Raw genomic sequence first — 18,451 nt, 5'->3', positions numbered from 1 at the left:
TTTCTGTTATATTCACCTTCTGCTGCTTCGTCATGTTAATTTATTCACATTATGTTACTCTGTTTTGCTAATTCCCTTCGCCATGGAGGTTATGTGCAGGATTTCAGAAAAACAGGCTATAGCATGGGCCAAGGAAGAACCTTCAAAATTTTGGATTCACCCATTCTTTTTCACATTCGTTAAAGGTGCGATGCATGACATCAAGAGTGTCTGAGATGAAATGGTCGCAGTGCTAGCTGCACGAATGGTGCTAACAGCGTTAACAATGCAGACAACGGCAACAGTGTTGACAGAGCGAACAGTGTCAACCGGGGGGGGGGGGGGAGACTGGGAACTACGCTTCCGGGCCATTCGGCAACCTCCGGTTCTGCCGAGGGAAGCTGATGCGGAAGTGTCTTAAAACGTGAATTCTCTCTACTGACCAGCAGGGGGCGACACCCTATTGTTGCTAAAAGAAGTGTGATTGTATAGAAGTCTATGAGAAAATTACTCTACTTCTCTCTTGATTTATTACCTCAGTAAACATGAGTTTATGGTCTCAATCTCTAGTTTCAAGTCTTCTTCAATACAGCATGATGTTCATTTAGTAAGTTATGGTCCATTTAGAGTCAAACAGACCATAAAGCAGGGTATGCTTTAGGGCGGGGCTACCTTATGATTGACAGGTCTCTGCCGCTACCAGAGACGTATACAGCGTCTCTACGTCACTCCTCCGCATTCCAAATATGGTAACTTTCATTAATTGGTTGCAAAAAGCCAACATGGCGTCGTCGAATTCAAGGCTTCAAAACGGCAGTCCACAAACCAATGGGTGACGTCAACATGACTACGTCCACTTCTTATATACAGACTATGTTGCAGGCCGATATCAGCAGTAGCTGCTAAATGAGCGAAGTGCAGACAGTCAGAAATAGAGTCAGATTAATCACACGTATGTAAATGCATTCGATGCTGTTTGGGTCAAATTAGTGGAATATTGTCTAGCACCAGTTCCATTGCATTTAGTAAGTTGTCTTTGAGAAGAGCTGTAAGGTGTCCCGTTTCTTGATGGTGTGGTTTTAGCCTTCATAATTTGAGGTGAGCAGATTTTAGAGGTTCGAAACGAGTGATAAGACTTTCAATTTAATCCGACTGGCGCTGAACTCAAACTCTCGATCCCGCCTGCAGCGAGGCGCCCCTGTTATTAAGCTCAAGTGTTTCACTCTGGGATAAAGACGGTGGGAGGGATCGGAACAGCAGGTCAGACCTTCGCCGACAGCGAGATGTGGAGAGGGTGGATTCAATCTGTTATTTCCCCCGATCCTGTTTGTCCAAGCTGGACTGGCTCAACAAACTTGACAAGGAGTAATTGAATTGAAATGGAAGCCAGCTGATGTCCACTCTGGAGGATCAGGAAGGGGGAATGATGCAGAATAACAACAGACTTACTGGAAATAATCAAAAAGGAAAGTCAATCGGGGAACTAACACTTTTTTTTCACATTATTGACTCACTGAGCTTCTGGTGGCCAGTCTGCGTCCTCGAGAAAGACTCCAACCTCCAACCTGTTAACACAACACAAGCCTCCAGCCTTGAGAAATGTAGATGATATCGAAGCAGTTTTCCTAACTAGAACTTGTAGATTTTAGTCACGACAGGAGTAGGAGTAGGATTGCGAGATGTGGGAGCTGGTGGAGGACAGAGCTGGCAAAATAGGTCAAGATAAGAAAGAACAACCCAGAACTCCTGCATCACAGTTTTAAACATTGGATAGGATTCTCTTGAATAATAGAGAATACGCTGATGCACAATCAGTTGAAAAAGGGGGTCAAATTGGTGATTTCCATTTCTGTCTTTAAGATCTATTACCTAGAATTGAAATGATTAGATTCACGGACAACCATTTTGATAATCAACCATTTAAGTTCTTTATCAAGTCAAGGAGCCAAACATTCACAGGTTCCATGTTGTGTTGTACTGTGTTTGACTCCCTGACGTGGGCTCGATGGACTTTGGCTTTAGGTCCGACATGACTAAACATTACAATAAAGGCGTTTTAATTGCTTAGTGCCTTGTATCTTTCTTGTGGTTCTCTTGTCTACATGTATCCTTATCAAAAGAGCACCTCAAACAAACTCTGACTGAGTGCAGGAATCGCTCCGACACCCAAACATGTTTTGATGATGTCACCAACAGTTTTCAACGATTACAATTAATTGATAAAAAAAAAAAAAAAGGCTTAGCTGTGTCACACTTTCAAAGATTTCTGCAGTATAATAAGTGTTTCTTTAGATGCTGAAAGAGGAAATTCTAAATATGTATTGAATTATTTTATCTGAAACAAACTTTTACTGTCTGACCTTCTCACCTCAGGCTGTTCTTATTGACTTTAAAGTTATACGTCACCCAAAATCTATCTTTGAAATTTCTAACAACACACCCTGTGGAGCTATAAAGCGGCGCTGCCTTTCAGAAGTAAGCATAACAAATCCAATTTCAGTCTTTGTCATTTAGCTAAGCATGATTGACTTGTCCCCTTTGATGTCTTCTGCTCTCTCCGCAATCTACAAACACATGAACTTTGGAGTCATTTTGCGGAGTTGTTGTGAATGGTGTTCTCACTCCTGCACCCTCCATAAAAGAAGATTAACATCTGCAATTATTCAAGCTTTTTATCTAACCTAACGTAATATTGATGTGGTGTTAAACATGAGTCTGGCTGTACATGTCTACTCTGCCATTGTTTTCCTTTGTATCCTTCTCTGCTAAGATGACCCCATCAACAAACCAGTACATACAGAATACATATGCCTCATGTCCCTCTGACATCCTCCCACTGCTTCCATCTCTCCCTTTCTTTACATCCTAACCTTGTTGGATCCGCATTGCTGTTTCTTCACAACGTCTTCCCACGCTTTGCCTTTTTCCACACTTTGATTCATCTCTGTTGATTTGTTGACCTCGTCGGATATTCACACTGTTCAGTTACACAAACACCAGCGCAGCAGCTTCGACCCAACCTTGACCCGATATTGTCTTTTATCACTGCTGAATCTCTTTCTCTCACTCTCTCTGTGTGTGTCTCTGTAGGTGTGGATGTGTGGTGGCCGGATGGAGGACATCCCTTGCTCCAGGGTAGGACACATCTACAGGAAGTACGTCCCCTACAAAGTTCCTGGTGGGGTCAGCCTGGCCAGGGTGAGTCTCAGATCGTTTCATAGCGTGTTAATGTGGACACAAGGACGTGCAAGGATGTCTGGTTTATTGCCTTGCCTGTTTATGTTTCTATGCATGCAGCATCTCACGATCAAATCCTTACATTGAATGTGTAGAAGTAAATGGCATGGCAATTAACAGATTATTTTATGTCCTACCATCAGAAAAAATAGTTCCTAATGAACCGTGAATAGCGAGGTCTGTGGATCAGCCTGAGTAGAATGACATGTTTTGAGTCTTTTCAAACGTGTGTTCCGGCTACTTAAAGCATCACTAATTGCACTCACCTTCAATGTATTGCGGTGATGTCAGCATCTTATATCACCAGATTTTGATAAATAAAACGACTGCGTATCAAAAAGAGGGTTGAATCTTCACTGGCCTCGCGATTTGATTACGATTCACTTGTCAACCATTTGAATGCACAACGATTCTCAATGCTTCTCAATTTCTTAAATGCTGCACATGGCTACTCTTTGATCAATTAATACCAACGGTCAGATCTCCCCGACAGAACAACACCACGGTTGAATTTCAGCCTTCTATTGTTAAAACAGAGCAGCTAATATTGTTAGCGAGAGCAGCAAGCTAGCTGTAAACAGAGAGTTCAGAGGAGAGGAGAATAATATACGTGACAGTAAATGACTCTGAGCTGAAATGAAACCAAACCAATTATATTATATTTGTCACTGCAGCGATGCACTTCAGCATGCACGATGCATTTTACAATCTTACACATTTTGCACACCTCAAACTTTCACTAAAATGTGATGATATACAGTATATGGCACATAATATCAAAAATGGTAGATCAGGCAAAGTTCCTGTACGGCTGCTTGGGATTTGATACATATATCTTTGGCTTCCTTTGTCCATGGACTCTGAACCTGTAGCCCGCTCCTCATCTTTGCTGCAGGCTATCTGCACGGGGCCACATCAGCCCGCTACTAGCATAACAACCAAACCCCCGACCGAACGGTCTGTGGTCTGAGTTGCATTGTGGGTACAAATCAAACGCCTGTGTCCTCAATATACAACTTACAGTTTTCAAATAGTGAGCTTGAGATTCTTTATTGAACGTGAGCTCCAGCACCTTGACACAACATGAGGAATTTTTTTTAAGTGTTTATCTGGCCTGGAGCTGAACATTATTCATTATGCATGAGTCAGCCTCAGTCTGACACCTGGCTCTGTTTGGCTTGGCTGAATGTGTAATTAAACCTCTTGGTCTCTGTTTTTGCCTCGTTGGACTGACCATTAGCCCCTCACCGAGGCTGCACTGAATGCTGATGTCAAACAGGCAGCCGGTTTAATAATACTGAAAAACTTCCTTTAGCTGAGGCTGTGAGGAGTTATGATACGTCCCCTGTGTCCTTCTCTGTTTCTTTGGTATTTGTCAGGAGTGGATGAGACTACACCAAACAACAGACAGACACAGTTGGCGATATAGTGGAGCATTTAGCAGCTAAAGAGCCAGAAACGGAGCTAAAAGTGACTGAATTGTGGACTGGCATTCATAAGGTGGAAACAAATACTACTAAATGAATGATGAAGTTGCCCCAGAACCTCTGGATGTGTGACGAAGGGGCTGTTAGCAACGCCAATTTAAATGATGATATGTCAAGTTTGTGTTCATAACTTGTTTCCGCTGCCCCCAAGTGACCAAAAACATCTGTTGTTGCATGTTTAATATCATGAAATTGATGTGACAATTCAATTTGCATTATCTTAACTTAACCGGAGACAACTGCTTTTTAACAGAAAGGTTAAAAGACATGGGCGTTCACCAGGAAAGGGAATGTCTGACAAAAAACACTCTGTGACCACGTTTCAAAGAAGTCGTTTAAGTTCTGGGACGACTTTTCAAGGAACTGAAAGGCTCCTTCAGCCCATTGTTGTAAGTCTGTGTTTCCATATGGATCTACAGACCTGTGAAGATTAGGGATTAGAGTTAGCACTTCAAAAGGTTTCTAGTCCCTGCGGAAAGTTCCTGCAGTTGAAAATTGGCTTATGGAGTTGTATTATGGAAAAATGTAGAAGCCAGTGTTTTTGAAGGTAGTGTTCAATTGGATTTATTGCTCCGATCCCTTTTTTTTTGGCTGTTGGCTTCATTTTTTGAAAATGTGGCCAATATCACGTTCCATTATGAACTGGTCCCGGTCCTGAACTGACCCATAACAAAGATGTCTCACACACACACACACACACACACACACACCGTGAAACGAAAGTAAACATGGAGGCCACTGAAGTCAGTGTTTTTGGTTTCATCTGTAAGTTGATGTCCAGTGGAAGCCAGCGAATACTTCTGCAGATGATAACGAGGATGAGGACTAAATACAGCCACATTTTTAATTCTGGCATTTTGTGGAGCAATGGCTGCTACTTCTGTATGGAGTTGTACGTGGATGCGGAGTCGGGGAGGCCAGGAGTTGTGGGATCGTGATGTGAATGGAGTGATGCCCGCCAGCGCACTATTGTGACAAAAGTCGCATGAATTCCGATATGACTGTTCAGACTGAGGTTAGATAGCAGAAAAATCTGACCTGATCACATTCCATGGTATTTGTGTTTGTCACCCTGTTATGAAAAACACAGATCCGAGCCACATATGCACCAAAAACATCATATGGCTGCAGTGTTAATGTAGCCTAAAAGTCAGTATCTGTTATCTGATGCTGCATTGACTTTGGATAACAACTTTATGGTTATGCTGTGGTACTTTTTGAATAGTTTGGTTCGTGTTAGGATTAGCTCATGGTTCCCCAAGAGAAGCGTGAGTCTTGGTCAACATTCTTTGCCTGAGGTGAAAAAAACCCATGTGTTATTTTTCTCTGTGCTGCCTCACGATCAAAACACTGTGGATTTTGTGGGCGTTTCTCCTCCATTTAAACAATTCATGGTGAGAAAAAACAAACTTTCACTTAGTGTGCACAGAGGACATTAAAGATACCAAAGTTGTTTTGCAAAACACTGCTAGAGCCGGCGATTCCCCTCAGGAGGTACAGATAATACGAACAAAGGCCTTCCAGACACGTTCACAGACAATCCAGTGCGTGCGTGCGTGCGTGCGTGCGTGCGTGCGTGCGTGCGTGCGTGCGTGCGCATCAGCCATTCCACATCTGTGAGTAGAGGGAGGAAGTCCAGTCAACATGGAGGGAGATGGAACCACTGAACTCCACTTCACCTGGAGAGCCCAGGTTTCGCTGCAGGCAACGAGCTCTGCAGCAGAGAGTTTGTGTGAATGTGTATTTGTAGCTCGAGGGATTTTTTTTTTTATTCTTTTCTTTGCTGGACGATTTGTATTTATTCTTTCCTGGGAGGCTCGCTGAACCTGTATTCTCATTCACTCCGACATCCGTACCTCCAAGGCTGGGACCATCTGTATTCTCAGAGATGCGTCCGTCCCTCAGAGGCCGACCGGCTCCGTGTTTTTTTTTTTCTTATACTGCTTCACCTCTCAGAGGCTTCCGGTGGATGGATTTCCTATTACTCGAGTGTAAATCTTTCATGTTTGCAATTGTCTGAGCTTAAAGAGCCTGTTGGAGAAGATTTCTGCCCTGCAGCCATCATTGCTTACAGTTTCAGCCACCTGCTCATCTTTTTCTTTTCTTTTTTTTTTATTCCGCTCAGTTTCATTCTGAAGCTAGGTGCTTTCATAATCTTTCGCACACACTTTGGCTGACATAAAACTTTTCACAGCTTTTTGCCGTTAACTCCAAGTTGCCTGCTTCGCAGTCTCGTGAGAAACACTTATGAGACAATATAAATGCAGTCATAAAAAGATGAAGATAGAGCCCAAAATGTGCACCTGAGATACAAAACGTGAAGGTACTTCTCACCTAAAAAATAAAATAAAAAGCAAAACAAAATCAGCTCCCATGCAAATGTTTTGGGACAGCTGTGGTCTTAGATGAGCGTTCTCCATATTCCTTGTATTATGTATTCATGTAGGCCACAGGAACAGACACATTGCACAAGAAGCCCGGTTTCAGGATGTTTCTGTCTTGACACTGTTCTCATTTTGTTCCCTATTTCTTAAAGTTTAAGTGATTCCTCTTTTACTCTCATGCTTTGCACAGTTTACACTCTTCCTCGGCACATTATTTCCCCAGGAAGTGATCTCGTCAAAGGCTTAACACCACATCTGCAGGTGGCTCAGTGGTGAAATGTCTTCTATCATCATTACTGCCAAAACCGATACGACAAGATAGTGCTTCTATAAAAATACAAAAAGTACACTGTCACATATATATTCTGTATCTGCTTCCTCCAACACTTTATTGGAACTCTACAATGCTAACAGTGAGTCAATTATCACATCAAACACACAGAATGTTACACACATTTCCCAGTGGTGCAGGAAGACATATATGCAAGTTTGGGGAACTACTGGAATTTACAATAAAGTTCTAGGTTTGAACAATGCTTTTTAAAAAACATGTAAGACCAGTCTTGTGGTTTGCATTCAGTTCAAAATGAAGCTAGCTTGTCGTTCTGCTCAGCGTTTCATAAGATAGTTTAATAGGCTGCGTCTGTCAGAGAGAAAAGAAAGAGACTTCGTCTTTTAAGAAGCAGCGCTGTAAATTAGCAAGTAATTGAGTTCTGTGCTGAAACTGCTTTCATGACGAGAGACAAGTTGCTTCTGTTTTTATTTTTTTCATCTCTCGCCTCCTGGGACATGATGACTGGCCGCCTTTCTGCTGAGCAGCTCTGATCATTTTGTTGTGTCAGATGAGTTAAAGCATCAAGGACGGCAGCATGATGTCTCAGTCTGTGTTACAGTGTAGACGTGATGTCCAGACGAACAGAGATATTTACATGGCAGTTGAATTCAGCATCAACAATCATTAGCATTCATACCACATAACATAACATAAGTAGAGATATATTTTCAGATATTCACCCTCATAATGTTGTGTTTACACCTTCCGCGGCCCCCAATGGTCTCAAAGGGGGGGAGATAAGTACTGTCGGTTTAAATAGATTCTACACCATCTATTGTAGAGAGTTAACTACTCTGCACAATTTCAAACCTAATGACCGTCGAGCAAATTGGGTTGTGTAATGTGTTGACGTAGATGTGTCATCACAGGAGGAACTACAACCATCTGCTTCTCATTTTAAGACTGGATGAGCCTGACCGCTACAAAGATATTTTGGATGATGCCCCTACCAGACCCTTTAGTCCCTGTTCTTTCTTTCCTAGCAGGCACGAGACGATTGTCACCGTGGCTGTGATGTTTGCACTCCTAAGACTTCTTTGTTTGCAGTTTTGTTGAAATGAAAAAATGACGCTTTAACAAAACGGTTTCACTCCAATTTCAGAACCTGAAGCGCGTGGCGGAGGTGTGGATGGACGAGTACGCCGAATACATCTACCAGCGTCGGCCCGAGTACCGCCACCTGTCCGCGGGAGACATGACGGCCCAGAAGGAGCTGAGGAACCAGCTCAACTGCAAGAACTTCAAGTGGTTCATGAGCGAGGTGGCCTGGGATCTGCCCAAACACTACCCACCGGTGGAGCCTCCTGCTGCCGCGTGGGGCGAGGTACAGTCGGCTCTCATCCCTCGAACACAAAACTAAATAGTGAGGGAGATTCGTGAGGGGAAAAAAAATACTATTCGTCATTTATCAAGCCGAGCTGTGCTCAAGGTGCTGAACATTTCTGTTTTGATTATTCAATACAACCATCGGATCAAAAAGTCTGGATCATTTGTAGCAGCTTCTTCTAAAATAACTGATGAGGCTGTCAAGAAAATGTTGGCCGGTTGGCTCTAATAGTCGTGTCTGTCTGTCGCACCGGCTGCTCTCCGGAAATCTGGTGCGACTGCTCTCAGAGAGGAGGGAGCACGTTTACGTAATGCCAATCACAGGATAATCTGAGTGTTATTGCCTCCCGAAATAAGCCGAACTAAGGCCCTCATTCTAAAACTGGAATCTGCCTCAGCATACTCGTGCATAATGTCCTGTGTGATTATGGGTTTTTTTTCTCAGAAGACTGAATGACTGTCCTTCGTGTCCTTGTTCGTGTCACAGATCCGTAACGTGGGCAGCAGCATGTGCATGGAGAGTAAACACTTTGTATCAGGGAGTCCCATCCGCCTGGAGAGCTGTGTGAAGGGCCGGGGCGATGTGAGCTGGAGCCATGGACAGGTCAGCAGCAAAAATATTACATTTTAATAATTAGCCTTGTTCAAACTCTTCAGGCTTTATTTTACAATTGAACGTTCAGAAATGTACATTCAGTCCTTATTTGAAGAACCTGAGAATTAGATGACGCAAAAATATACCTTTAGTAATAATTACTTCTATTAAATACTTAGAATAAGTAAAAGCAGTAGAGCCACAATTGGTTAACGTGACATTGTTGTTCAGTGTTGTTTTTCTTTTGGTTAATTTCAGGGGAATATCAGATGTATTAGCGTTCTGGGTCGAGGTCTCTGTGGGGCCGGTTGGCTCCCAGTAACTGAGACCCACCCTGGGTCTAATAAAGTCTCAGGTCTGTGTGTCAATATGTCTGATACCCGAGTGAATCAAAGCAGAGTCTCTGATCATGTGACGTGTCACATGATCACAAAGGAGAAATACTCTTTTTGAGGCCGATTCATATTTTTAACTGTTGCTATTCTATTTGACTACAGTTGCTTCTTAATGAGTGGAGCATCATGCTCAGTTCTTTCTACAGCTACTGTAAGATCGGGTCTAAAATATTTGCTACCTCTTGTTTCATCCACCTGGCACATCTGGGTTTGTTTTGGAACTGTTCATGGAGAACCACTGCGGAGAGTGGTGCACATTTCAAAGAGGAATTGTCACAGGTTTAATCTCAAGAGATAAAAAATTAGTTAATAAATCTCCTCAGTAAAAGTATTTCATCTACTAAACAAGCATCCGTGTCAAATTACCTTACGCAGACACATAAACAGCACACACACACACGCGCTGCTTCATTATCTTTGCATTGTTCTGACGGACTTCTTCACACTGGAGATCTTTAAGCCGAGCTCATCACACAACCTTAATGGATTGAATGCCTCCGTTTGTCTCCACAGCTGAAATAGTGCGCCTCATAGCTCTGACACTTTAATTGCCTTAATCTGAAGATGCATTGTTTTAATCTGTGTCGCAGTTGCAATCTGTATTCGGCTCCAGCGAGAAATTGATTCGCTGAAAATCTCAGGGGGCCCCGTGGCAGCTGTCCTTGTTGATTTCGTACGAGAGCAGCGGAGGAACTCGTTCGGGACGTCTCGGTGACGTCCGAGTGTTTGTCGCTCCTCCAGCTCACAGATTGACGAGATTCTTTTTTTTTTTTACATTAATAAGAGAGCTTTTTTTATTAAGATGACAAGATTTCACGTCTTTCAGACCCCCGCGGCTACGCAGATGCTAAAAATTGTATTTACGCTTTACCAGCTGTTTCCAGAACTTTCAACCAATAGAAAGAAAGATGGTGACTGTTGAGTTGCTTTGAGGATAGATCTCTCCACACGAGAGTTTAGTAGCTGCTTCATCGCCGTGCTAGCTTAAAAGTGAAGCACTGAAGTCCATTCTCTGCTGTTCACCTCACAATCCCAACATAAGGTCCACTTACTAGCTTTCAACAACAGCGACACAGTCTTCATCTAAGTTATTCATGTTATACGATGCCGTCGTGACTTCTTAACCACTGAGATTGGTTTCCCGCAGGTGTTCACGTTCGGATGGAGAGAGGACATCCGGGTGGGCGACCCCATGCACACTAAAAAAGTCTGTTTCGACGCCGTCTCCCACAACAGCCCGGTCACCCTGTACGACTGTCACGGCATGAAGGGGAACCAGCTGTGGCGCTACAGAAAGGTACGGCAGCCCTGACTGTAAAGACATCATCTCTGTGCACCAGTCTCTCTCTTTTCTCATCTTGTTCTCGCCCCCTCCCTTTCCTTCTTTCTGTACGAAGCAACAAAGCTAATAACGCAACTGCTTCAAAATAAATGACTTCAAGGCTGCTTAATCATTCTATAAGGTTCTGCACATTTAAACAGTCCCTACCCTCGAGCTGATGGATATTCAAAGGACCTCATTACGCTGCTGCGTTTAAGCTCCGTTAATAACAAAAACATGCCATCCAGGAGGCCACATTTGTATTTTTGTAACACCTCTAGCATCTAGTGAAGTGTCACGACACAAGCAAGCTTGTTTGCTGCAATATACACGTAGAAGCAAAAAGACCGGCCAAGACCGCAGAATGTAAAAGTTTATGACAAATGCATTAATGAATATTCATGTCCTTACATGTCTGCTACATTTTAGTGTTGCTCAATGTTATTCTGTTAAATGGGTAAGATTCAAGTGTCATCACCACACTGTGATGGATTAAAAACCTTGTGCAAATTTCAACTCATGTTATTTCATGCTTTGGAAAATGGTCATCTCAAAGCAAAATGTTGAAGAAAACATGAAAACAACAATACTACAGAATAACAGAATCCTTAAAAATGAATGCTTTCAAATCAAACCAAAGGAGGAGGAGAAACGTCTGGCTTTAGTCCTTCGTGAGTCACTGAGACTCGCCACCGTCGCTTGTGTCGGTTGCGCTCTGGCCGAGGTGCTGAGCGGAAGCCTCCGCAGGCTGCGTTATGCTTTGCCTATAGACCTCAGCCTCAAAACAACTCCGTTTAGGGGGAGAGGGCCCTCAAACGTGACTATGAGGTACGTCTACACTGGCACACACAGAGAGGAGGAGAAGACGCTGAGCGCCGGTCAGGACTATGGGTTTTAAAATGAAAAAAAATAAATGAAAAAGCTTCCTTTAGTTCTTCTGACAATCCTTCCTGTTTCTCCCTCCCTCCGTCCTCCAGGACAAGAGTCTGTTTCACTCCGTCAGCATGAGCTGTATCGACTGCAGCCCCAGCGAGCGGCGGGTCTTCATGAACACGTGCGACCCCTCCTCCCCCAGCCAGCAGTGGCTGTTCGAGAGAACCAACGGCACCATGCTGGAGCACTTCAACCGGGGCACCAACTGAGGCCCCGGCAGCATCCAGAAAGAAACAGAGACTCCTGACGCACGCAGATGTGGAGCTGCTGCTGCTGTAAACTCTGGTTCCCCGTTTACCCGACGCTGAGGTGACGGCTGTTTCTCTTTGGGAGGTGCTCAGACCCGAGGTGGGATGGGATACCGTGGGGGAAGTTGGTTAAACACCTGAGCTGGAGGATAGACTGAGTTTCACTCTTGATTGATGGGTTTGTGTTTGAAGGTGGTTCTGTGTGTGAGATGTATTTGTTCTGACATGGCGGGTCTGTCTCACTTCCTGCTGTCGATCGGTTATCTGACATTCCTCTCCTTTCTTTTCTCATTCCGTTTTTTCTATTTCAAATTTTCTCGAGCTTTATCTATGGCACATTTTTTTTGTGGTACCTGTATTTCCCCTCTCTGTCTCTCTACCTTTATTCTCCACCTCTTTCCCCCTTCCCGTCTGTCCTGGTCCGACTCCATCTGTGCGTCCGTCTCTATCTGCCTGCATGACTGCACCTTCTCCCTCTCAAATCCCCTTATGTCTCTCCAGCGCTGACAACCTCCCTGGGGGAGGGTGGTGGTGGTGGGGGGGGAGCTCCTGCTGAGCCAAAGTCATCCTGACACCTGCGTGAAGCCAGGCAGAACCACTCTGAAAATCACCTGGTGAATTGATTCTCCTTTTTAACCCTCATACACCACTGCCCCCCCCTCCCCCTTTGGCTTGTAGTAGTCTGGTCTCTGCCCTTCGTCTCCCTGCGGGCCGAGCTGCTTTGAATGTAGCAGGTGGAAGTTGACAAAGAAAAGTGCAGCCTCGCTCCTTTATCCTCCGTTCTGTCCCTTTGCCCTCGCTGTATTTATCAAAGAGTCGTCTGCGGGTTTGTCACTGTGCCACGTTCTGCTTTCATTCCTCAGAGGCGAGTGCTATCTAACGCCCGGGTTTGCGTGGGCCAACTCTCGCTGGCCATGGGCTTGTTTGTTGTTATAGTGGGACTTGGGTGGGGTGGCGGGAGCTGCTGTCACACCTCTTAAGAGATCCCCCCCCCCCCTTCCTTCTTTCTGTGCACCCTTTGCTGCTCCCCACACGTCTCCGCCGATCAGTCGCCGGAACGACCCCGTCGCAGACTGCCGAGCGCCGGGGTCACGTCACGGCGCCAAACAGCAGGCAGGACTGCAAACGGACGCCCGAATGACTAGCTACGTGACTGGCAGGCCAGCTGATTCACCGCCGAGCTGACACATCACTTTAGAGTACAGTGCGAGTAGGGGGGGAGGGGGAGACGAATGGGAGAGTTACTCTGAATAGGCTCGCCGAGGTAGCTGTGGGACAGAGACAAATGTGGGTTTAAAATGCATAAAGCACTTGTGTAACGATAAACTTGAATGAAATCTTCGTGCCTTGTTGGAAGAAGACTAGATGTGGATGTGTGTGTGTGGCGTCCAAAATGTCCACATCAGCATTTGTGACTCTCGTATCAATGCACACACACGTAACTGCTGGCTGTGAATAGAGCTAAAGATACTTTGTTTTCCACCATATGTTCCTCCTGCCTTGAAAAGTTAACTCTAGCCCTCAGAAGACCTCTGTTCTCCTTTAATCACGATATGATGCTGATGTGTTGCTTTTCCCACTCGTTCAATCCAAAGTACTTTTATGGGAAAGGGAATTGTTGTTGTTGTTGTTTACCACCTTTTTTAAATCTGTTTTTCTGTTCTTAATGAAATGTTCTTCTGTCGTTTGTTTTAAACCTGTGGTTCAGCTGAAGATGATTTAGTTTCCTGCTCAACGTGATGTTCAGGTCTGTCACCTGAACCCATTCTCTAATCCCATTGTGTGAAGCCGAACAATGTACAGTACGTGCCATTTTAACCATTGCACTCAGTTCGATTTTAACAATCAGTTGTAGACCAAAACATAATGTCCTATCCTCAACACGCCTCAGTGAAGGTACTTTTAAATCACAAATGAAGCTAGCTTGGACACATCAATTTACATTTGTCTGTACAGATTAAATTGAAAACTTCGATGATATTATCATTATTAACTCAAACGTCCATCTTTTTACAGTTTTTTTACAGTCATTTCAACTAAGCAACACATTTTGCAGAGTTGAACAATAAAAATGTAGCTTTGCTGATGTTTATAGGTTCTCCAAATGAACAATAAGTGATATTATCTCATCTCTGGAAAAGCAACGAGAAAGCAGCTAGCGCTAGATAGCTATCTACAGCTAGCAATGTTGTAATAGATAGCCTAACTAGCTAGCAGCTAGCTACATGTGGCCTGCAGTGACAACTATTTATAAACTTCAACTCTCTGGTGCCGACATTTGTCTACCCGGCACCATGAGACACTACAAATGTCCTCGTATGATTTCATGTGTGTGTCACATCGCTTATATTTCTGTTGCAAAATCCATCAGTCACTATTTCCTTCACCGTGGTCACCTGTCTTGCTGGGGGGAAAAAAAATCCTGTTTTATATTGAATTCATGTTTCGGTGTCCTTTTTCACCTGACCTACTAGCGCTGCACGCATGGACAACTTGTCCGTTGTCAGATTGTTAAGAGTTGAGTGGGAATTGCTGCTTCAGACCACTTAATCATTAATGTAGCCATGTTTCCACTACAGGACCAAACTAAACACCCATCTGACCTTTTTTTAGACCCTGATTTAACTTCTCTTTCCCACATTTCTACTTTTCTTCGTTCTTTTTAAAACAGTTATTTTTTCGGGTGTCCTGTTCGGATCAGTAGTGCAATCTGCACTGTTCAATCATGTGACCTTATTGTGAAGGACTGTTGTGACTGTTTAATACGAACACTGTACTTGTGGACAAAGTTGTGTAGAGGGCTGAATACACAAAGCAACATTTTGGGCAAGCCCATCTCAGTGTTTCATAAAATAACAGCTTGGGTGACTGTAACTTGTTATAACTGTCAGCTAAACCTTCGATAAAAAACGATGGCGGATTCTTGCACATACCACACTAATCAGCTGGAGTGTATTTATGTATTTCAGATAAACCTCTGCTGACATGCCAGCAAGTCCGGAGCATTTGAGCCTCTTATCTCCGTTTACAGCAGATTTACTGTAAAGTTTATTCTAACCTGTCCCGTTTCCAGCTGCAGCAGGAAGCTGTTTTCACCAAATATGATCTGATAAACTCACTGTATGTTACCTGCCCAGTGCCAAAGAGCAGACGGGTAAAAATCACTGACTAGCTGGTGAAAACAGTGGGACATTTAGCAGTTAGAAAGACCCCCAAATGGCCAGTGTATCAATGACTACAGCTTGAAGTAGTAGTGTTGTACACTGTACCTGACTTCTTGATGAGCTCTGGTTCACAGCCAACACGGTAATTACTAACAAAATTGCACAGCTCACAGTTCCTCCAGTGTTCAGTCAGTGCAGCTCTCTTTATTAAAGTCTCTTCAGGAAACGACGACATTATGTTCTGTGGGAGGGAAAAGATTCAGGGGATCTGAGGAGAACCGGATGATGTCTAAGTGTTTTTAAATGTCTGTGCCATCGCTGTTCTCTACAACAACTCCATTTGAGCTTAAGAGAAGACAAAACTTATTTAAGTTTATTTGATCTCTCTGGAGAAATTGAACAAAACTATTGCCCAAGATGTTGCTAACTGTATCCCTCAAAGTAAAGTGTATTCATTGTGACCATTTTAGAGTACATGGTACCTTTCCATTGCACATGTAAAGTATGTTTTTATTACATCAAACTGTGACTTCATCTAAATGTGTCTGTTTACATTTGCTTTATTCCACCTTTCATCCACTGTGGTTAAGTATTAACACAATACTTTTCCACAGTTTATGGAGTAAAGCCATTGTAATTGTGCCGTCATTTTCTTGTTGTGATCTAAAAATACTTTTTATTAAGGTGGACTAAAACTCGGTGAGCAGTGTAAAGAAATCCTATTTTATAAGCGCAAAGGTTTTTAATGTCAGCAGCCAGCGTCGGTCAGTCGCACCATGTCGTGTGTGTGTGTGTGTGTGTGTGTGTGTGTGTGTGTGTGTGTGTGTGTGTGTGTGTGTGTGTGTGTGTGTGTGTGTGTGTGTGTGTGTGTGTGTGTGTGTGTGTGTGTGTGTGGGGAAGTGTACATTTTGTATCTCATACAAAAGAATCTCCAATATTTTTTTCTACTGACATCTCAACTGTAAAAGTGTATTTAGATATTTAACAAACTGTACAATTAAACTGGAATTGTATGATATTTTTGCTGAAATTGTAAAATATAAAGGTTTCTATATTTGGATGAAAACGTGTCTGTGAACATGAATTAAATACAGCGATGAAAACATTCCGCCATGTTGGAGGAGCCGCTCTTCATTTCTGCATTTCATGCAAAATTAGTGTTAACATTTGGCTCTGGTTTGTCAGTCAGTCGTGTCCTTTAGAGCACTTTGACTAAATGCTAAAACGGAAGCTTTGCATTATAAACAGTTGCATGTTCACCTCTAAAAAAAACAAAAGAAATGTGTAAACAAACCTCCTGAAAACTACAAATGGTTCATGAAGATGTGTAATTAAACGCACATTAACGAGTCTTTTGAGGCCTTAAAAAATCACTTATTTTATTCAATAGGAGGAAACTAGTAACAGACGTTGGAGGCTCAGTTTTAAAAAGATTCAGGAGCTGAATCAACGTTTCTGCACCTTTTTATAAAAGTTGTGGTTCATAACTTTGTGGGTAAAGAATGTTTCCTGCTCTGTTTTGCTCTTCAAAAGTCAACAAAACTAAATTTTAAACACCCAAATGATGTTTTAGAAGAGTAAGTTAAACCACTGGTGGTCTGAAAGAACAATCTTTTCATGGGGTGTTAACTTCTGTCCTTGCTGCAGTGATGAACAGCTGTGACGTCACTGTTATAGGCGTAACAGAGCACACGGGTCAAACAAGGGTGAAACCTTCAAAACAGGATGCAAGTCCCTGGATGGAGAAGAGCTGATGATTGACTTTTGAGGAGAACTTCAAATTGGATCGTTCATAACAGCTACACATCAATGGGAAATGGGTCTGGACAACATTTAGATTCAGATATACTGAACCCTTTAAGTCAGAGCTGTGCTTCCGGCGTACACGAGGTTCTGCGTAGTGTATATTTTGTCTTCGCAGGGTGCACGCGGAGGTCATGTGCGGATGTCTGCTTACCGCCTGCATGGCCAGCACTCTTGCAGTGATAGCGTAGTGTTAGCGGCAAACGGTATAAAAAGAACCACTTCCCATTCATGCTGTCCACAGCCGTCTGTGCACCCGTCCGTTTTGAAGTATGACCGAGGCTTAATGTGCCTCAAAGTAAAGGCCTTTGCACACAGGTCTCAGTCAATCTCTTCAATTTAACCAAATGCATGTTGGTTTTCTTATCTGAACTTTACCAACAGAACATTTAAAAGAGCTCTTATGCTGTGGGGGAAGCAGCGACCCGTCCACATGGAGATGACAGCGCACCAGGTGGACAGAGAGGCTGCTCATTCCGGCCCCAATCGGCTTTTATAAATAACTCCGTCGGCTGCCCAGAGCTTTATTTCCCCCACTTGTCACTTCTTGTTGAAGGTTTTGTATTACTTTAATCGCTTCTGTGACTGATGCTGCAAAAACACACTTTCCCCAAACGTTAATCCCATAATCATTTCCCCTGGCAACCCGCTAACTCTGATAGCTTTCAGGTTCCAGTGATTTATTCGTGGCTGGAGCGATATTGCTTTTGCAAGTTGGCCCATTTCTCCGAGTCTCCTGGGACGTCACATAATGCTCAAGTTGTCACAGCGGCTCTGAAAGAGGGAGACCATTTTTGTTTTTTGGTACGCTGTGAGAACCCTTCTAGCTGGTTGTTATTGGAGCCTTCACATAATTACAGTTTAGCAGTACATTGCTAATTAAATTGTATGTTTTAAATTGATTGTATTGTTATTGAAACTGCAATTTTACATTTCTCTGTATGTGCAAACTAACGTCAGCAGGTTATTTTTCTGCATAATGGTTTTACCATCCATATTTATATCAGTTAATTAGCAAATAATCAGCATTCCCTCAGACTCATGAGCTGTAACTGAGACAGAGATCAGGCTATTACATTAGCACAGTGTTCCACTGAAGATATCCATTAAGTTTCTTTATTGGGCTCAGCACCATTATAAAAAGAAAAAGGCTATCCAATTGTCTCTGATAATTCAGTAATCCCCCCTCCCTCCCTCTCCCTCCCTCCCTCTCTCTCTACGCAATAAAATGGAAAGATGAGGAGG

At 43.3% G+C, this 18,451-nt stretch overlaps 1 protein-coding gene across 1 annotated transcript in view; it reads left to right on the top strand.

Moving 5' to 3' along the window:
• galnt10 (UDP-N-acetyl-alpha-D-galactosamine:polypeptide N-acetylgalactosaminyltransferase 10 (GalNAc-T10)) overlaps positions 1-16,511 on the top strand; it is a 73,427-nt gene extending 56,916 nt beyond the window's left edge. The window contains exons 8-12 of the mRNA XM_076102368.1: positions 3,070-3,177; positions 8,524-8,745; positions 9,235-9,351; positions 10,885-11,034; positions 12,036-16,511. Coding sequence (XP_075958483.1) covers positions 3,070-3,177; positions 8,524-8,745; positions 9,235-9,351; positions 10,885-11,034; positions 12,036-12,200 — 762 coding nt within the window. The 3' untranslated portion in view covers positions 12,201-16,511. The remainder of the gene's footprint in view (positions 1-3,069; positions 3,178-8,523; positions 8,746-9,234; positions 9,352-10,884; positions 11,035-12,035) is intronic.
• The last annotated feature ends 1,940 nt before the right edge of the window (positions 16,512-18,451 follow it).

Source organism: Anarhichas minor, unplaced genomic scaffold (genome assembly GCF_050575085.1).
Source record: "Anarhichas minor isolate MPS153535 unplaced genomic scaffold, ASM5057508v1 ptg000027l, whole genome shotgun sequence".
In the NCBI taxonomy this organism is placed as follows: Eukaryota; Metazoa; Chordata; class Actinopteri; order Perciformes; family Anarhichadidae; genus Anarhichas; species Anarhichas minor.
The sequence above is the reverse complement of the archived record's forward strand: the minus strand, read 5'-3'. Positions and strand labels throughout refer to the sequence as shown.